At 37.3% G+C, this 21122-nt stretch overlaps 1 protein-coding gene across 14 annotated transcripts in view; it reads left to right on the top strand.

Moving 5' to 3' along the window:
- The window catches only part of KIAA0586, a 166143-nt gene that overhangs the window by 99381 nt on the left and 45640 nt on the right, over positions 1–21122 (top strand). For 13 of the 14 annotated variants that reach the window (XM_059890879.1, XM_010809415.4, XM_024998070.2 and 10 more), the window contains one exon: positions 192–300. In XM_059890879.1, the coding sequence (XP_059746862.1) occupies positions 192–300 (109 nt within the window). Of the gene's footprint in view, positions 1–191; positions 301–15371; positions 18424–21122 lie in introns of those variants that run through there. The other variant, XM_059890877.1, reaches the window with a different exon arrangement.

The raw sequence follows: 21122 nt of genomic DNA on the forward strand, positions 1-21122 counted from the left end.
TTATCCAAATCTTTTGAAAGATTTTATTTGTAACATCTTTTCTTTTGTAATATGTACTCCGTTACCCATCTGGTACTTAGAAAGCATGCATAGTATTCAAAGTTTATATAATAAACACGTAAATAATTGCTCAGATCTTTTAAAAGTAACTTAAAAAATGATATTATGACTTCATGTCTTTAATTCTTTAGTACCCACAAAAGCAAGGCCAAGATGTTAAGCAAGTTGAACACAAGCCAGTTCAAAGTCGTCTAATACGTGTAAGAAATAAACCTGATATTTCACTTTCACAGCAGCAAGGTAAGACTCGTTTTCTTGTAATAGTAGTTTGATACTTGTGATATTGAACAAATACATAATGAGAATACTTTTATGTCTTATTATCTCTAGGGTTTTGTTTTTGTTTTTTCACATCTAGTCCATTGGGATTAAGACTCTCATCCTGTATTTGAGTATATATTTGTTAGTTCTTTTTACCAGTAAATGCTATTTCTAATAGATTTTAAAAATTCTCAGGTAGTATTTTTCTTTTAATCTTATTTTTTGGTTCTTGTACAATTGAATGTCAGTATCTTTTTATCTGTGTACAAGTCTGTAACATAGTTGTCTGTTTTAAATTATGATAAAGGCAGCATTATGGATATTCAGGAGCTTTGTAAAGGCTGTTTATTATTGTGTGGCGATTTGATTAACAAGTGCAGCTTATAAAACAAAGGACTCTCATGTTAAATGCTGTCATATGAATGAACTTTTCTGTATTGTTTGATTAACAAAATGATGTGGCTGACTGATTCTATACTCAGTATCACAGCATTTTGATGTTGTCTTTATGTTTCTACAAGGTTGCTTTGTTTGCCTTCTTGCTTCTTAGTCATTTATTTTTTTTTAATTTTATTTTATTTTTAAACTTTACATAATTGTATTAGTTTTGCCAAATATCAAAATGAATCCACCACAGGTATACATGTGTTCCCCATCCTGAACCCTCCTCCCTCCTCCCTCCCCATACCATCCCTCTGGGTCGTCCCAGTGCACTAGCCCCAAGCATCCAGTATCGTGTAGTCATTTAAATTTTATATAACTTAAATTCTGAAATTTGGCAGTAGAAACTAAGATGTTTTTTGTTTAAAAATTCTTCTATCTGCAAAAGTGTTAGGAGTATTTTGAGCAGTAGAATTTTTTTTTTTTTTGCTTTTGTATTTGTGTTTTTTTTTAGCTCATGTATTGAATGCCAGTCTAATTGCAAAGGTAACTAGGCATTTGGCATTTTGGGGAAGACCTAAATGAGAAAGAGCTTAAGATTATGTTATTTATGTTTTTACTTTTCTGTTTGTTTTCTCTTCCTGTCTTGCTCCAGCTTTTTAGAACTGTGCCCTCCTGACCACTTTTTTAAATTTAACAATGGTACAATAATGTTAGTTATTATGTTGATATTGTATTTTAGAACCCTATGGAAAATTGCCTGTAAAACTTTCCTTGTATTAAATCATGACTATGTAGATATGAGCAAAGGAATATGTCTAAGATAGTATCAAAACTGCCTTGATGTACTACTGAATTCTGTTACCACTCATGGCCAATGACTGTATATTTAATTTAGTTTTCTAAAAAAATATATAATTTCTTAAATGTATAAATGAATTTTATCTCCTTGGAGAAGGGTGTATGTAATAAAACGATCATTTTTCTCAGCTGATAAGGAAAATATATTTGGGAATATTTTAAAGGTAAATCTCTTTAGGAAAGTGACATTGTTTTCAGTTTCATGTATATGAATGGCCACAAGATGGCAATATTTAAATTTTTGTTGACTTACAACAATGTCATTAAATAATGTCCAATTAACATTTAATGTCAATAAAAATAATAAAATAGAAGAAGCCAATGTGTTAGCTAGTGATGCAGTTTTATTTAGAAAGAATTTAGAATAATTGGATTTAATATGTGTAAAAATTATTTTCATTTAATTTTACATCTAATACAAAGAATCTGCCTGCAATGCAGGAGACCCAGTTTGATTCCTGGGTTGGAAAGATTCCCTGGAGAAGAGGTAGGCTACCTACCCCAGTATTCATGGGTGTCAGACGGTAAGGAATCCACCTGCAATGCAGGAGAGTTGGGTTCCATCCCTGTGTTGGGAAGATCCCCCTTGAGGAGGGCATGGCAAACCCATTCCAGTATTCTTGCCTGGAGAACCCCCATGGACAGAGCAGCCTGGTGGGCTACAGTCCATGGGCCGCAAAGAGTCGGACGCGACTGAGTGACTAAGCACAGTTACAGTATAATACAGAAGTTAGGGGAGCAGGCCTATGTCAGCTTTAACCAAGACAGATAAATACCCAGTGGGCTATAGATAGAACATTTCAAATAGGAGTCGAGCGTTTCACTCTGTAATTGATATATATCTCCCTACTAAATACTTTTTGAATGAATATGATTCCTTTGGCAATAGTCAGTTACAACATTTTTCCCCCATAAATTTTGTGGGTTTTTTTTCCTCTGATAAAACTCTGTTACGTTGCCAAATGTTTTAGAGACTAGGAAAGTCAGAGTGCCAAAATAATCCTCTAGGGCTTTCAGGACTTTGACTGACCTTGAAGGAATTCAATCCTATCTTGCATATGCAAAGGGCCTTGAAGATACTGAAGGAAATTCACCTTATCACAAGGGAATCAAAACCACATCTTTTCTGGAAAATAAATTCTTCTACGAATACTTGAACCCAAAATTATGGCTGTTTCAGGAAGAAGTATCATGTATTTCACTTTGAAATGTATAGTAGTTTTATATGTGTGTGTGTGTGTGTATCAAGAAATCAAGCCATTTACCAGCAATAGTGGTAGTTTTTCAGTGATCATCCATTAAAAATTGACTGAAGATAATGGTAGAACATAGATTCTAGCACTAAGCTTTTGGGAAATCTGTAAAGACAAGCTTTCTCCTCTCCCCTGGATTATTACTTTCAGATTTTAACACAACAGAGAAAAATTGATTTGAGTTCTGAAAGATGATATCTTTGGAATCTAAGAGTAAAACTCTTGGCTTTGAATTCATTGAATGTATTTTTGATCACATGATATCACTTATCTGATTCTAAGCCCTGATTAGTTATCTAACAGTTTTATAGTGAAAGCAGCTTTTTAATAATTTAACAACTCATTTCCCCCCCCTTTCACTGTGCAACTTAGCTTTCTTCAGTACAAATGAAGTATTTGTACTTAAATTCATGTATTTGTTATGAACCCAGGAACAATTAAATTCTATTGTGATATATTAAAATAGTTCACTTTAAAAAATATTTTTCTGTAGTTTTTCTCTTAAAATTTTAAGAACTTCAAGTAAATAATAAATTAGAAAGTCAAACATGCTTTGCTAGAGTCAAGGGGAAAAAATTAGAGTATATGTTTTGTGGTTAAATAGTTGTCAAAGGTGTTTAAAATTACAGCATTCTTCAGTTTTCTTATTTATAGATGATATATGTTGCTCAGAAAATATGTATCAAAGTGCTAAAAGTAATTAATATAATTGCAATAGTTTATCAAAATCTGGTTACTTTTTTGTGGGAAATCACAGATAGATTTTTTTTTTTTTACATTATGTATTGAATTGGGCTTCCCTCCTGGTAAAGAATCTGCCTGCAATGCAGCAGACTTGGATTCCATCCCTGGGTTGGGAAGATCCCTTGGAGAAGGGAATGGCAACCCACTCCAGTATTCTTGCGTGGAGAATTCCACCGGCAGAGGAGCCTGGCAAACTACAGACCATGGGGTCACAAAGAGTTGGCTCAGTGGATATGAGTTTGAGCAAACTCCAGGAGATAGTGAAGAACAGGGAAGCTTGGCATTCTATGGCCCATGGGGTCACTAAGAATCAGACATGACTTGGTGACTGAGCAATACCAACAAATGTCTTGAATTTAATTCCTTTACATCTTAGCACCTTTTATACCTCACTACAGTGATTATAACTTCAGATATGTGAGAATTAGGAAATTCAAATCTTATATATATTTGGAAGCTATTTCTAACCACAAGTGCAAATGAAAATTTTTGCCTTTGTATTTGAAATATAGTTAAGTTACAATAGATCTCAGAATTACAATTTATTTTAGTAATTTTAAAATCACAGTTAAAAGTTTGTTTAATGGATTTTTTTCTCATAAGGTATGACAGTAATTTAAAAACCATGTGTATAGATCTCTTATAGGGTTCCCGGGAGAAGGGGCACAGACTAACAAGTCTGCCCCAAATCCATGTAACCAAATGTTTAACAAGCATAATCTGAGTAAATGTGTTTTTTACAAATGCATGCTATTACTGATTAATAAAATGGAAATTCGCTTTAAAATGTTGCTGAATGTGGGGTTTCTGTTTCCCCCTAGGAGGAGGAAGGTGGAGAGTGTCACTTCTAACTCTAATAAAATGTCGGATAAACTATAAAGTCATAGCATTTCTTGAACCAATCAGATAGCTTATAATGTAGAGCAAGTAGCTTAAAGTCCACAGAAAGGCAGACTTCTCCAGAGAGATGGGACACAAGAACTGTGTCAACAGAGACTGGGCCACAACATAGTCACAGGCACCATACAAGCAGATAAAGATGTTGACTGAGCTTTTCTTTAATGAATTACTAAAAGCCAAGCATAGAGCCATTGGTAGCTACTGATATAAAAGTAGTTCACTGCTACTTGGAATCTCTTCTCCATAGACCTCTGGAAAAAGAAAGAATGGGAGCTAGGACAGGAGACTCGAGAGATTCTCATTCACTGATACGGTCTTAGAAGAGTAGCTCCCACTGCCAGAAAAACTTGTTAAGTTTAACAAGCTTGAACAAGGAGAACTTGTTCAAGCATAACCCTGATACCAAAACCAGCCAAAGACTTTACTGGAAAAGAAGATTATAAACCAGTATCCCTCATAATCATAGACAAAAAATTCCTCTACAGGATACTGCCAAACTGAACTGACACTTTTTATTATTCAGCATTCAGCTGCATTTTCCCAAGTCCTTTCTGAACCTGCAGTCGAAAATGGCTTCAGTTCAGTTCAGTGCAGTTGCTCAGCCATGTCTGACTCTGAGACCCCATGGACTGCAGCACGCCAGGCTTTCCTGTCCTTCACCATCTCCCGGAGCTTGCTCAAACTCATGTCCAGTGAGTTGGTGATGCCATCCAAAAATGTCTTATTCATCCTTAACTCCACCCTCCAGATCTTTGGTGCCCTGAACGTAATCTTTTTTTTGTTTGTTTTATGTAATTATGGTTGACTCTGCTGGGTCTTTGTTGCTGGTCAGGTTTTTCTGTAGTTGCGGCGAGCGGGGGCTGCTCTCTAGTTGCAGCGCGTGGGCTTCTCACTGCCGTGGCTTCTCTTGTTGTGGAGCACAGGCTCTAGGGCATGCAGGCTTCAGTAGTGGCAGCTCCCGGGCTCTAGAGCACAGGCTCAGTAATGTGGTGCATGTGCTTCGTTGCTTGGTGGCATGTGGGATTTTCCTGGATCAGGGATCAAACCCATGTCTCCTGCATTGGCAGGTGTCTTCACCACTGAAGCACTAGGGAAGCCCTGAACATAATCTTAGCAATAGTTTCCATTTACTGAAGCTTTATTAGGCACTTTATGTTGTCTCATTTATTCCTCATAATGCCACGCCACGCAGTTAGTAATTGTTCCCATTTATATGAGAAATGATAAGGTTCATGAAGGTTAACTAACTTTCCCAAAGCACACAGTTTAGAAAATGAAGGTCTAGAATTCAAGCCCATATCTACTTGAGGGCAAAATTGATGTTCTTTTCCTTGTTTTATACCATTTTATTGAGTGAACACTTCATAAATATTTATTGTACGACTTAATAGTTTATGGCAAGAGCTGCCTTTACCAACTCTGTATTCTCCAGACTGGTTAAAGTTTCAGAGAAAGTGATATATAGGATAGTTTTGTAGTTTATTTGTTAAGATAGGCTTTTCTATTTATTTAATAGACCTTGTTTCCCAGCATAGCACTGTGCTTAAATACAGTCAGTGATCAATGTGTTGATTGAATTGAATTTGATGATTCAGTCCATTTTGCTTTTGACCCCAAACAACATTTAATTCTGTCATTTAGTAGAAAGATAGAAGGAAGAAGAGAGGGAAAGAAAAGAAAGAAGAAAAAGAAGAAAATGAGAATAGTTCCTTATAATCATTTTTCAGTTGATAATTTTGAATGTAGACATGGTACAAACAGCCGTAGTACAATAGCCTTGTCATTTTTACTTTTCTAAAAGATTTTGTGATTTCTTTTATGTACTAAAATTTTTCATTCTTTGAGGATGTATTAGTTAAGCAAGGGGAACAGGCAACAAGAATATGCCCAAAGTAGAGAAAGTTAAATTGGGTTACATGTTAGTCAGTGGGCAGTATTTTTGAACTCTAAATGAAATAGAAGTAGTGTGAGCATTCCTTCACTCATTCTTGATTTTTAAAATGGAGATAATTGGAAAATTTTACCTTTCATAAGGTACAGTTCAGTCATTTTTATCCAGAAATTTTTGCACTAAAGGAAATCCCATACCCAATAGTATTCATTCTCTTCCCTCCCCTCCCCCCAGATCCTGGCAACTACTAGTTTACTTTCTATCTCTATGGGTTTACCTATTCACATTTTATATACATGGAATCATACAGTATGTGGGTTTTGTGTCTGTCTTCTTTAACATGTTTTCAAGGTTCATTCATGTAAGGAATGTCATTACTTCACTCCTCTTTATAGTTCAATAATGTTCCATTGTATAGTCATTCTTAGGTCATTATTTTTAGCATCCTTTTTGTGTAAAGGACTGTGAAGGTGCTTTGGAGTTAGAGAAAGAAATAAGACAAAGCATCTTCTCTCAAAGGATAAGAAAAAGAAAAAGGAGTTGTTTGAGAAAAATAATTTCTTTAAAACACTGCATCTCAGAAATAATTGGTTGGAATGCTATTAAATATAAAAAGACAAACATCTTTTCGTAATCACACTGTCAAATTGTCACTTTTTCTTACAGTGCTGAAAAAATAAACATATGGCAGCAAGTGTGTTAGGTCAGCTTGCTGATTGTCTTTATGTATATACATTTCTTACATTTTATGTGCGAATGTTTGGATGGAGGTGGGGACATAAGCCATATGAGAGAAGACACTCTGCTGGCATGTTAATGGATTTTTAGCATAGAGGAGTATTTCCACTGTTTCTACCAGACAAAATTTACATCTTTTATTTAAAAATAGAAATATATGTGTGTATATATGTTATATGTGTGTGTGTGTGTGTGTAATCTGAGAGAGAAATGTGCATAACTAAGGCTAAGAAGATTGATAGAAAAAATCTATTGGAAAAGACACTGAAAATTATTCAAGGATTTCTATAACATTTTCACTTGTTGTTGCTAAAGTAATTTCACGTTCTATCTCGGAGTATTTTAATTATGGAAATTATTTACTTTTCTTATTGTTAGAGAATTAATGATACATTTTGTATGAAGCACATAGATTTTTCTCAAGTCTTTGATAGTAAACCTGTCTCACCAAAAACATATACTAGGGTTGTTTTGAAGACTTGCCAGTATTCCAGAAACCTGTGCAACTCTTTCATAGTTCTTAGCCAGATTTCCTAAAACCTGACTTTAAAGTTTTTATGCTGTTGTTTATAGAAATCAAATTGATATAAAACATAATTTAAATTTATTCATTAAACTTAGTAGCCTTTTTATTTAGCAGCCATTAATTAAATAAAATTTAACCTTCCAAAATAACCACAGAGATAAGTGTAGATTTGATAACATCCTTGTATTTTAATATCAGTGAAATGCTGAACTAGGAGTAGGAAAATTGCATGCAGTCAGATGAATAACCTTTGGTTTTGTTGAACTGGGAATGATCCCTCTGCTACCAAGAACCAAAGGTTATAATTCTGATTAGTGAAGCATTTGATCTTCTTCCTCCAGATGTAGTAGTATTTCTATTATACTACATTATACAGTGGAAGTGAGAAATAGATTTAAGGGACTAGGTCTGATAGACAGAGTGCCTGATGAACTATGAATGGAGGTTCGTGACATTGTACAGGAGACAGGGATCAAGACCATCCCCATGGAAAAGAAATGCAAAAAAGCAAAATGGCTGTCTGGGGAGGCCTTAAAAATAGCTGTGAAAAGAAGAGAAGCGAAAAGCAAAGCAGAAAAGGAAAGATACAAGCATCTGAATGCAGAGTTCCAAAGAATAGCAAGGAGAGATAAGAAAGCCTTCCTCAGCAATCAATGCAAAGAAATAGAGGAAAGCAACAGAATGGCAAAGACTAGAGATCTCTTCAAGAAAATTAGAGATACCAGGGAACATTTCATGCAAAGATGGGCTCAATAAAGGACAGAAATGGTATGGATCTAACAAAAACAGAAGATATCAAGAAGAGGTGGCAAGAATACAGAGAAGAAGTGCACAAAAAAGAGTTTCACGACCCAGATAATCATGATGGTGTGATCACTCACCTAGAGCCAGACATCCTGGAATGTGAAGTCAAGTGGGCCTTAGAAAGCATCACTACGAACAAAGCTAGTGGAGGTGATGGAATTCCAGTTGAGCTATTTCAAATCCTGAAAGATGATGCTGTTAAAGTGCTGCACTCAGTATGCCAGCAAATTTGGAAAACTCAGCCGTGCCCACAGGACTGGAAAAGGTCAGTTTTCATTCCAGTCCCAAAGAAAGGCAATGCCAAAGAATGCTCAAACTACCGCACAATTGCACTCATCTCACGCACTAGAAAAGTAATGCTCAAAATTCTCCAAGCCAGGCTTCAGCAATATGTGAACCGTGAACTTCCAGACATTCAAGCTGGTTTTAGAAAAGGCGGAGGAACCAGAGATCAAATTACCAACATCTGCTGGATCATCAGAAAAGCAAGAGAGTTCCAGAAAACATCTATTTCTGCTTTATTGACTATGCCAAAGCCTTTGACTGTGTGGATCACAATAAACTGTGGAAAATTCTGAAGAGACAGGAATACCAGACCACCTGACTTGCCTCTTGAGAAGTTTGTATGCAGGTCAGGAAGCGACAGTTAGAACTGGACATGGAACAACAGACTGGTTCCAAATAGGAAAAGGAGTACGTCAAGGCTGTATGTTGTCACCCTGCTTATTTAACTTATATGCAGAGTACATCATGAGAAACATTGGGCTGGAAGAAGCACAAGCTGGAATCAAGATTACCGGGAGAAATATCAATAACCTCTGATATGCAGATGACACCACCCTTATGGCAGAAAGTGAAGAGGAACTAAAAAGCCTCTTGATGGAAGTGAAAGAGGAGAGTGAAAAAGTTGGCTTAAAGCTCAACATTCAGGGAACTAAGATCTTGGCATCTGGTCCCATCACTTCATGGCAAATAGATGGGGAAACAGTGTTAGACTTTATTTTTCTGGGCTCCAAAATCACTGCAGATGGTGATTGCAGCCATGAAATTAAAAGACACTTATGCCTTGGAAGGCAAGTTATGACCAACCTAGATAACATATTGAAAAGCATAGACATTACTTTGCAAACAAAGATCTGTCTAGTCAAGGCTATGGTTTTTCCAGTGGTCATGTATGCATGTGATAGTTAGACTGTGAAGAAAGCTGAGCACCAAAGAATTGATGCTTTTGAAATGTGATGTTGGAGAAGACTCTAGAGAGTCCCTTGGACTGCAAGGAGATCCAGCCAGTCCATCCTAAAGGAGATCATTCCTGGGTATTCATTGGAAGGATTGATGCTGAAGCTGAAACTCCAACACTTGGGCCACCTCACGCGAAGATTTGACTCATTGGAAAAGACCCTGACGCTGGGAGGGATTGGGGGCAGGAGGAGAAGGGGACGACAGAGGATGAGATGGCTGGATGGCATCACCGACTTGATGGACATGAGTTTGAGTGAACTCCAGGAGTTGGTTATGGACAGGGAGGTCTGGCGTGCTGTGACACATCTGGTCACAGAGTCGGACATTACTGAGTGACTGAACTGAACTGAACAGCTGCTGCTGCTAAGTCGCTTCAGTCGTGTCCGACTCTGTGCGACCCTATAGACAGCAGCCCACCAGGCTCCGCTGTCCCTGGGATTCTCCAGGCAAGAACACTGGAGTGGGTTGCCATTTCCTTCTCCATGAACTGAACTGAACACTGCCCTATTCCAAATAACACAAACTACATTGACAAGTTAGTGTATTACAGATGATTTTCTTCCAATCAACAGAATAATCATTCAAATTTTTTATGATTTTAGTTTTATATAATAAAATACAAATTAGACTATTTCAATCAATGGATGCAAATAGTCTAATATTCTACTAAGCCAGTGATAGTGAAAGTTGCTCAGTTGTGCCCAGGTGTTTGCAACCCCATGGACTATACAGTCTCTGGGATTCTCCAGGCCAGAATACTGGAGTGGGTACCCTTTCCCTTCTCCAGGAGATCTTCCCAACCCAAGGGATCAAATCCAGGTCTCCCGCACTGCAGGCGGATTCTTTACCAATTGAGCCACAAGGGAAGTCCTCTACTAAGCCAGCTGTACCCTAAATAAAAGAGAAACTGGATTGTTTCAATTCAGAATTAATTAGAACAGAGAAGTAATATTTTTATACTTACAGGATGTACTATCACTCGATAGTTTTAGTCTTTAATACAGTGTCTTTCAAATTTTGACTTAATCTCCTGCATTTCTAATTTAAAATGTAGATTCCCAGCTTAACCCTGAGACTGAGTCTAGGCCTGGCAATCTGAATGCTAAACTAGCACCCCTGGTCGTGCTGATGAGGAAAGAGGAGTGCCCTTTGTGAAACACTGCCTAATGACTCTAGATGTTCATGCTGATGTCTGTTCTACTGTAGAATTAGAAGCACTACAGCATAGAGCTTATACTTTGGACTCAAACTTCCTGAGTTCAAATTCTAACTCTGCTGGCTATTCACTAGCTGGTGACTTTGGGCAAGATACTTAACCTTTCTGTGCTTTTCTCATCTGTAATGTAGTATCTATTCCAGAAGGTTGACAGCTTGGTTGAAGACATGTAGTGCACATAGAACAGGACTTACACGTATTAAAAGCTATGAAAATATTAGTATCATTGGCATGACTGTCTCCAGAACGCCTCTTCTTTTTGAATACTCATGTTGTAATCCGCTCTTCTTTAACAGATAGGTATTGAATTTGCATTGGTCCTGAGCTTTAAGGACATTGGTGAGAAAATGCTAGAGATGGTAAAGTTCTATATATAGTATTAAGGAGATAAATTAACTTACAACAATTTTTTTTATTCTTCAGTGATTGTATTTAAGATAATTTCTATTTACTAAACCTAGGATTGTTTTACAAAATTTTTTTATTTATCTGCATATCGGACAACTAAATATAGTGAAGCTTATTAACCAGGATGATTTCCAATTGATAATCTTATCTATTGACAAATGAGTGTTGTAGTGAACTGGATTGCCAGCAATTCTCTTGTTTTTAAATCTAAGAGAAACTGATAATGCAAGAGCTTAGTAATCATTTATGAGCTGTGGCATCCTGATTAAAAGTAAGGGTTAAAATTAGGGGCCGTGTTGGACACACATAAAAATAATAAAATGGTTAAATTTCATGGCAAAAAACCCTGTAACTCAAATGGCAAAAGGCACTATAATTTCATCGTCCATCCTGGAAACCTTCCTCATATATTCTTGAGAAACATTTTTCTCCTTTTTATTGTACTTACATATTTATTTTATTAAATTAATACTTTAATGTTTCATATCCATAGTACTTTTGCTTTTTACCACTATTAACACTATTATTATTGATGTTATATAGAATAAGGTTTTATCTATGTAACATGCCCTCAATTTTTGCCTTTGGGCTCAGCCTTTCCACTATGCCTGTTCTAAAGAAAGATCTAACATCATCCAGGTATGCTTAATACTACTAGCTTGATTACAGAATCATGTAAAAAAAATTTTAAGTGGGAAAACTCTCCCAAGATTGTTCTTTGCTATAAAAAACAACATTGGAGAACAGTGTGGAGATTCCTTCAAAAACTGGAAATAGAACTGCCTTATGATCCAGCAATCCCACTGCTGGGCATACACACTGAGGAAAGCAGAATTGAAAGAGACACGTGTACCCCAATGTTCATCGCAGCACTGTTTATAATAGCCAGGACATGGAAGCAACCTAGATGCCCATCAGCAGATGAATGGATAAGAAAGCTGTGGTACATATACACAATGGAGTATTACTCAGCCATTAAAAAGAATACATTTGAATCAGTTCTAATGAGGTGGATGAAACTGGAGCCTATTATACAGAGTGAAGTAAGCCAGAAGGAAAAACACCATTACAGTATACTAACGCATATATATGGAATTTAGAAAGATGGTAACAATAGCCCGGTGTACGAGACAGCAAAAGAGACACTGATGTATAGAACAGTCTTATGGACTCTGTGGGAGAGGGAGAGGGTGGGAAGGTTTGGGAGAATGACATTGAAACATGTAAAATGTAAGAAACGAGCTGCCAGTCCAGGTTCGATGCACAATACTGGATGCTTGGGGCTAGTGCACTGGGACGACCCAGAGGGATGGTATGGGGAGGGAGGAGGGAGGAGGGTTCAGAATGGGGAACACATGTATACCTGTGGCAGATTCATTTTGATATTTGACAAAACTAATACAATTATGTAAAGTTTAAAAATAAAAAAAAATTAAAAAAAAAAAAAACAATGTTGGTCAAATAAAGGCCAAATTTTTAACCATGTAATTCATAAGTAAACATGTAATGCAAGCCTATGGCAGAGTTCAAAGATGTGTTCTACCAAAACAAACCTGTAGTGATTTAGAAGCACAAATGAGATCATAGATACTGTTTGGAGATGGGAGTGACAGATTAAAATTTAGGTGCTTAGGACTGTGAAGTTTTCTAGGCAAGTCTTACTGGTTTTGAACAGTGTTTATGAAGAAGAAATTTTAAGGGAATTATCTTTAGAGTTCTCATTGCTGGTCTAGGGGGAGTTCAACTTACTGCCTCTCATTTCCCTTTCTGACATAAAGTCAACTCCATTAAGGAATAGAAGGGATGACTTTTGGACTTCTGTGATGTCGTTCGGGAGCAATTGAGTACTAATCAGCTGGAACTAAGTTTTCTGAGATGGCTTTTTATTTCCTTTCATCTTCTCTAGATTTTCTTTTTTCCCTAGAAACTTCAGTTTGTGGGAGAAATTGCTGGGGAATAATAAGTGATCCTTGGAGTATAGGGATAGTTGTCTTATTCATTATAGAGCTTAATACTTTTGTCTTTCTTCCCCTAACTAACCTGGCCGGGTTGGGTAATGGGACAGGAGGGAGATGTTGTGAGGTAGTTCGTGTATTGGTTAGTAGAGCCACTTCAGTCATGTATTCTTTCTCCCACCTGTACTGCAGCCTCCATTGACTCAGTCCTGTTTCTCTTGACTGGCTGTTCCTCAGGCCCTATATTCTGCCTGATCTATATGGTTAGCTCATGTAAATACTGTCTTATAACCATCCAAGACCTCTGTGTCTCTTTGATCTGTGTTAATCCCCATTCTCTGATTTTTGTTCCTGGTCATGAAATTCTAATGGTGTTCATGCAGTTTGTAAATTATAACCTGTTAGCAAACTGTGCCATGAGGCTTGAATGGAAGTTTGGCTATTCCCCAGTAATAACTTTTATTAATTTCATATGGATTTTGGCTCCAAAATAACATCTATTCTAACCCTTCTCCCCAAACCCTTAATCCCAGTGTTATCCCCTCAGTTCTCTTTTAATATATGCTTTTGCTTTTCCAACTTCTACTCTTTCAAATGTATTTCCAAAATTCTACTTTCATTTATAGCTACTCTAGCTCCAACTTCTTACAATTCTACATTAATCTTTTCATTTTTTTTTTCCTTTTGGGTTCAAGAAAGAATAGTGCTTTTTACCTCCTTGAAGGTAACTCTTCTACCTACAACTTTGATTCCCATCTCATTTCTACTCTTGACAAAGGGAGAGGGAGAAAGATGTAATCCTGAGAGATGAAAAGGATAAGTGCAGAGAAAGGGAAGGAATAGGAAGAAGGGAAGAGGTCTCACTTTGAGAGAGTAGAGGGGAAAGGAAAAGGTAAAAGGGGAAGGAGAAGGGGGGCAAGGGAATGAATGTGGAATACGAAGGATCATTCATTGTTATGTAAAGAATGAAGGTGGGCTCAATGATTCTTCAGGTCAGTTGTAGCCACAAATACTTCATAATTCTATTTCTTCTCAGCCCTCATCCTACTGTGCTTACCAGTGTCTCCTACATTTCCCTTCACATGCCTTTCTCAGTGTCTTCACTTGGAACTGTTCCCTCCTCTGCCCTCTTTTACCACCTTTCCATCCTAGAAACAAACATTTTTGGTCTACTATCTATCCCTGAAGGGCCTATGCTATTTGGTATATATTTCGCTTTTAGTCCTTGCATCATACCTTGTAGGATTATTTCCTTATAGCCTCTCTCTTTCTCTGGAAAGTAACTGTCTAAGAGACAGTGGCCTTGTTTCATTCATCTCTGCACCACCTGCTCTCTAGCACAGCACCATAAATGGTAGTTTTCCATTAAGTGTTTATTGGATCAAATGTAAGAGGTAGTCCTATTCTCCCATCTAGTTCAGGGGCCTTGTTGACAGTTTTCTTTCTTTTTCTATTCATTCTTAAGTAGTTGCTATGGGCCAGGTATTGTTCCAAACCTTGGAGAGAGTACGGTAAACATATCAGGTGAAATCCTTGCTTTCACAGAGCTTACATCCTTGTATACATAATAGAAAAAAGTAAATTAATTTACAGCAATTTCAGATGATGTTAAGTGCTGTGAAAAACATGAAGGGCTTTTAGAAGTCCTAGGAGTCAACAGGCAAATGCGGAGTGACTAGTACTGCTGGAAAGCCAGCATGTTGCAAGCATCCTAGTAAAGATTAGATGGGGCAGAGGTCATCAATGAATGCTAAATGTACAGGAAATTTTAATGAGGGGCAGGATATTTGCATGGTCTTAAAGGGTCTCCTCACAGAAAGGGAAACGTAGGATAGTACCCTGATGGGATGATCAAAATTAGTGCAACCACGGAGGGCCAGATGAATACTGTGTGCCTCCAGTTGGGATTGCTGAGACCTAACCTGCATATGGTCATGGGGAAACAGCATACCAACCTAAACACAGGGGAAAGTTAACCACTATGGATCTGGGCAAGTGAGATACAGGTATTCTTTATATTATTCTTGTAACTTTGCCCCAAGATCGAAATTCTTTCCCAATAAAAAGCAAAACATTTTTGAAAGGTATTCTTTATTTTAAAATAATGTCTGTCAATTTGTATTTCTATTAGTTTCAATTAAGAAGACCATAAAGCAGAGTGATAGATAGTGAAGAAAGCAGGGTAAGTGGTTTTGCTTCTGTAGATCATTTGGTTAGGGGAGCCCTTTTTGAAGGAATGGCATTTCCACACAGAGTGAAGGGAAGGAGAAATGTTCAAACGTTTGGGGAAGAGTATTCCATGTAGGAATATGGGAATATGAAGGAAAAATGAAGGTGTTACGGTGGGAATGAACTTGCCCGAGGAACAACAAGAAGGCCATTGTGGTTGGAGGGGAGTGTGCAAGGGATCTGTGGTAGGAACTGAAGACAGGAGACGTAGGCTGCAGACCATGTCGAGCTCTGCAGACTCTGAGAAGGAATTTGGATTTCAGTCTGAGCATGATGAGAATAAAGATAAACTGGAGGACCATAAAGAAGGCAGAGCACTAAAGAACCGATGCTTTTGAACTGTGGTGCTAGAGAAGACTCTTGAGAGTCCCTTAGACAATGAGGAGATTAAACCAATCAATCTGAAAGGAAATCAACCCTGAATCCTCATTGGAAAGACTGATGCTGAAGCTGAAGATCCAGTGCTTTGGCCACCTGATGCAAAGAGCTGGCTCGTTGAAAAAGACCCTGATGCTGGGAAATATTGAAGGCAGAAGGAGAAGATGGTGACAGAGGATGAGATGGTTGGATGGCATCACTGATTCAATTGACACAAACTTGGGCAAACTCCAGGAGATGGTGAGGGACTGGGAGGCTTGGCATAGTGCAGTCCATGGGGTTAGTGCAGTCCATGGGGTTGCAAGAGTTGGACACAACTTGGCAACTGAACAACAACAACAAATGAGGAGAATCCTGTGGAGGATTTGAGCTAGGAAATGACAGACTTTAATTTACATTGTTAAAAGTTTCCACCAGCTTCTAGATGGAGAACAGACCTTCGGGAGACAGTGGTGGAAATAGACTAATTGGAAGTGTGTGGCTGTCCCAGTATTCTAAATGAGAGGTGATGGTGGCTTGGACCCTGGTAGAGGTGTCACGTTAAGGCTATGTATTGATGGCATATACCTAATAGAACTGAAGGATAAGTTGATTTAAAAAATTACTTACTAAGGCTAATTAGATGTAGAGTGTAATTGAAACCGGAGTCAAAGATTCAGTTCAGTTCAGTTCAGTTGCTCAGTCGTGTCCGTGACCCCATGAACCACAGCATGCCAGGCCTCCCTGTCCATCACCAACTCCTGGAATTCACTCAGACTCATGTCCATCGAGTCAGGGATGCCATCCAGCCATCTCATCCTCTGTCATCCCCTTCTCCTCCTGCCCCCAATCCCTCCCAGCATCAGAGTCTTTTCCAATGAGTCAACTCTTTGCATGAGGTAGCCAAAGTACTGGAGTTTCAGCTTCAGCATCATTCCTTCCAAAGAAATCCCAGGGCTGATCTCCTTCAGAATGGACTGGTTGGATCTCCTTGCAGTCCAAGGGACTCTCAAGAGTCCTCTCCAACACCACAGTTCAAAAGCATTAGTTACTCCTAAATTTCTGGTCTGAAAATTACTGGTTGAATGATAGTGCTACTTATTAAAGTTAGGAAGATTGAGGTGAAAATCAGCCATTCTGTGTAGGACACATAGGTTTTGAGAAGCCTAAAAAAACTTCAAGTGATAGGCAGTTTGTTATTAGAATTCAGTGAAGAGGTTGGGACTGGAGATAAAAAGCTGAGAGTTGACAGTATGGATGCTGTTTAAAGTTGTGGTATGGATGACATCACCCAAGGATTAAGTAAAGGGAATGGGAGCATCCCTGGATTAAAATCTTGGACATCTTCAAGATTTGAAGATAGAGAAAGGAGAGGGAGCCAGCAAATGAGACATTACGCCCAGTAAATGGTTATCTCCCAGTATCAGGAAGCACCCTTGTTTGTTGTACATTTTATTGATGGAAAGCACTAATTATTCTTACTGAGTTAACATTTGCCTCTCATAACTTCTCACTTATTGGTTCTAGTTCTGTCCTATTGGGTGTTAGAAACAGGTGTTTCAATGGAACAGTCTTTCAAATATTCGATAACAATTATAATCCAAAATCTACATGCTGTGTTCCTTTTGCGTTCAGTCTCTCAGTCGTCTCTGACTCTTTGTGGCCCCATGGACTGTAGCCTGCCAGGCTCCTTTGTCATTGGAACTTTCCAGACAAGAATACAGGAGTGGGTTGCCATTCCCTGCTCCAGGGGATCTTCCCACTCAGGGATCGAACCCACATCTCTTGCATTTCCTGCATTAGCAGGTGATTTTTCATTACTAGTGCTACTTGGGAAGGCCCATGTTGCTTTTACTATTTCTTATATTGTTTCCAAGCTCTTAACTAGTTTGATCACACTCTAGTCAATCTATCCTGCCTAGAGTTGCACTAGGATAGAACAGTCACTGCCAAATATGGTATATTTGTTTCTTCCTCCAAACCTACAGTGATGAAACTAAAATCTTGGACATCGTCAAGATTTAAAGGTAGAGAAAGGAGAGGTGCTTTATAGCTGACAAAAAACTCTCAAGTGTTGAAGTTTTCCTTCTCACAGTAAACTAGTGAATATGTAAAATGTTTTTATTAGTGTTGTTATACAGATGAGAAAGCTGAGGTTTCAGAGAGGTTAAATAGCCTCACTACTCTTGATTGTCTCAGTGTTCACAGAAGTTGTTAAAAACTGGTTTAATACTAAAGTTTTTGGTGTTCTAATAAAGCTAACCACAATTTTTTTCAGCAGCTTGGTGTCAAGCTGAGTTTTCTACTTTCTGTAGTTGATTTTTTAAATCATAATATTCCTCAACTTTAATATTATCCTGAGAAATTTCTCAGTTGGTCTTCCTATATTCATTTTGCTCCCCTATTTTATCTACCCAGAGCAAGAGTCACTGTTTAAAATATTAATCAGATCACTTGACTCCTTGCTCAGACCCCTCCAAAGACTTCTTTTTGCACCAGCCTAGAGTCCAGACTTCACATCATATCCTAAAAAGTTCTGCCTGATCTGGCCTTTGTTCTTGGAAATCATTTCAAGATATGTTTATCAGATAAAAATAGTTAATGCAATTGCTTATTTTTTTCATGTGTGTGTATATATATATGCCCATAAAAGTAAAAATGGGCAATGTCTGAAGAAATTTATATCAGTATAGCTAATAATAAAAATGACACCAACTCCTTTTTCTTCATGGGTTAATCCAAGTTCTAAGAAATACATTTACTAATAAATCCCAGACAAACTACCTTTGTTAATCATTTTATTAGAGTTGATTCCATGTGTTTAGAATAACTTTTAGCAGAATTGATACATTTATTCTTAATTCCTTTTGTATAAGACCAATTTTTTCATGTTTTCCTTTCCTTCTTATTACATGGGAATTCAGCTTATAAGCACAACCTGATTTTTGGATTTGATGATTAAATTTAGTCAAAACCATCATTCAGTACCGTTGCCAGTAATTTAGACTGTAAAACAATGTGTGTGAATGTGTGTGCATGAACAGCGGAGTGGAGGGGCCAGGGCAGGGGAGTGCCCATGGCTGGAAATGCTGATGACTGCATTTAGTCTGCACATCAGGCTGTTACTCCACTTCTGTTTCTCTGGTTTACTTCAGAAATGCCTTGCAAAGGATGAAAGATCTAATGCAACAGGAAAGATGTCATTAAATGTTTGGCCTCAGTTTTTAGGGGTGGGAAGCATAAAAAAAAAATAATCAGGATAGTGCATCAAATGCAAATTGGAAAACCTGGGTTGTGTCTCAAGTATCACAGTAATTTTCACAATTCCACAGATTCATGTCTTCTAAGAAACCATTTTTTATTATAAAGATACAAAATAGATTTACTGTTTTATACTCTTTTATATTTTAGTTTATATATATTTTATATTATAAAATATGTTCAAATAATTGCATGAAAAGTGCTGTTACTTTCAGTTTCTGTGATGGGCTAGTTTATCACCTAAGAATAGTGACTACACATATAAGGCTTTCTTGGATGTGTTATTAAATTAGTAGCAAATGCAGAGGCCCAAGTTGTGCTGGAATTTCTAATGGAAAATAAGCAGTTACCTATGAATTATTTTAAGCTAAAGTGCTATTTACTATCTTTCAGAATAGCAGAACAGATGACTGTTGTGGAGTATATGCCTATAAAGTCTTAAAGTGAAATGTTATTGCCGAAAGTTATCTTAAAATCGAATTGTTAATCTTTATTATATTGTCAAGATGGACAGGTACCAAAAAAAGAAAGATGAACAGGTACTTGTTAGTGTGATGACACTCACGCAGTTTAAGTCTGTAGAGAACTCTGGCACTTTTTTGCTGTGGATATAATTACAATAATACTGTCCCATCTAATAAAGTCCGAAAAAAATCATTTAGGTAGAAATGTAGTTCCAGGAGCCTGTAATTATTGCCTTCATGCTTTTCTTCCTGCATTAAAACAAATCAGACCTAAGAAGTCATGGAAATATTATGTTGGATATTTTCTAATTGCTGTGTCAGCATAATCAATCATTTTCTAAATTTACCAATTTCTTGAAATAGCTTAACCTATGTTCATAGCACTTTACAGGAAGCAGCACAAAATTAGTTTCTATGTCCTCATATATTTCTCTCAGTGTCACAAAAGTATTTATTGTATAAATGAAATATTTGTCTTTGGCAGAAAGGCCTGTACACCAAACTGCAATTAATGAATATAAGAATTAGAAAGCAAAACTTTGTTTAGTCTGAGGAAAAACAATTCTTTAAACTGTAACCACATGACTGTTTCTTGTTTGCATCAACTCTGGGTGACTGTTATTGTCTTCTCTGAATTCTCTGGGGCAGGGGCCTGACTTTGTTGAATGAACCAATTGTTTTCCTTTGTGTTGCCCATCTAGTAAGTTCCCATCTGGTTTGTATCAGACTGTTTTCACAGCCAGCAACTGCTGTCTTCTCTATATCCTGACACTTCAGGGCCCCACGCTATCAAAGCACTGCTGCCATGGCCTTGCTGGCAGGGCCCATACAGCTGCGCCTCACAGCTTGGAACTATTACCCAGAGCAATGCTAACATAGAACTTGGACTGGCCCTTATTCCCACTGGTGTCGTGTGTACAGGGAGCAGAAATCCCCCTTGCCTCCCTTCCCCCCAACCCTGAAACTTACTAGTCAACAGAAATCTTTAAAGCTCTAATTTTAGGATATGAAATGGTGGTGTTCTTATTTTCTAGTGGCTTCCTGTATTTGAAAGCTCATTTTTCATTCTTTCACTCTTTTTTTCAAGTTGCCAGGTCTGGCCTTGGGGAAGTGAACTGGTCACTGTGTCACATGTAATTTTTGTTTCCAAATTTAGTTAGGCGTGACTAGATATGGCAAAATCCACTGTAAAGGATTTTACCGTATTTTCACTGTATTTTTAGTGATAGTCACAGGCCATAGTTTGATAGGAGTTTTCATTAGAAAGAATTTCCATCTCAGAAAATGAATTTTCTGTGTGTAAATTATAAAAACACTCAGATTCAAACTGTTATGTAAATATTAGGGACCTACTTTGCTTTCAGCTTTGTTTGCTATCAAATGTTGTTTATTTATTTATTTATTTTTCAAATGTTGTTTATAATGATGCGATAATAGTGACCTTCTAAACAATCTGTGGCCTTGTGTGATTAAAGTTATAGGAGTTACTATTGATTAAGAGTTATAGTTGAGTTTAAATGTCATTATGATGTCATTGCTTTATAGATGTAAGCTGAAAGAGCAAACTTTTT

The sequence above is a fragment of the Bos taurus genome, chromosome 10 (assembly GCF_002263795.3).
Source record: "Bos taurus isolate L1 Dominette 01449 registration number 42190680 breed Hereford chromosome 10, ARS-UCD2.0, whole genome shotgun sequence".
Taxonomy (NCBI): domain Eukaryota; kingdom Metazoa; phylum Chordata; class Mammalia; order Artiodactyla; family Bovidae; genus Bos; species Bos taurus.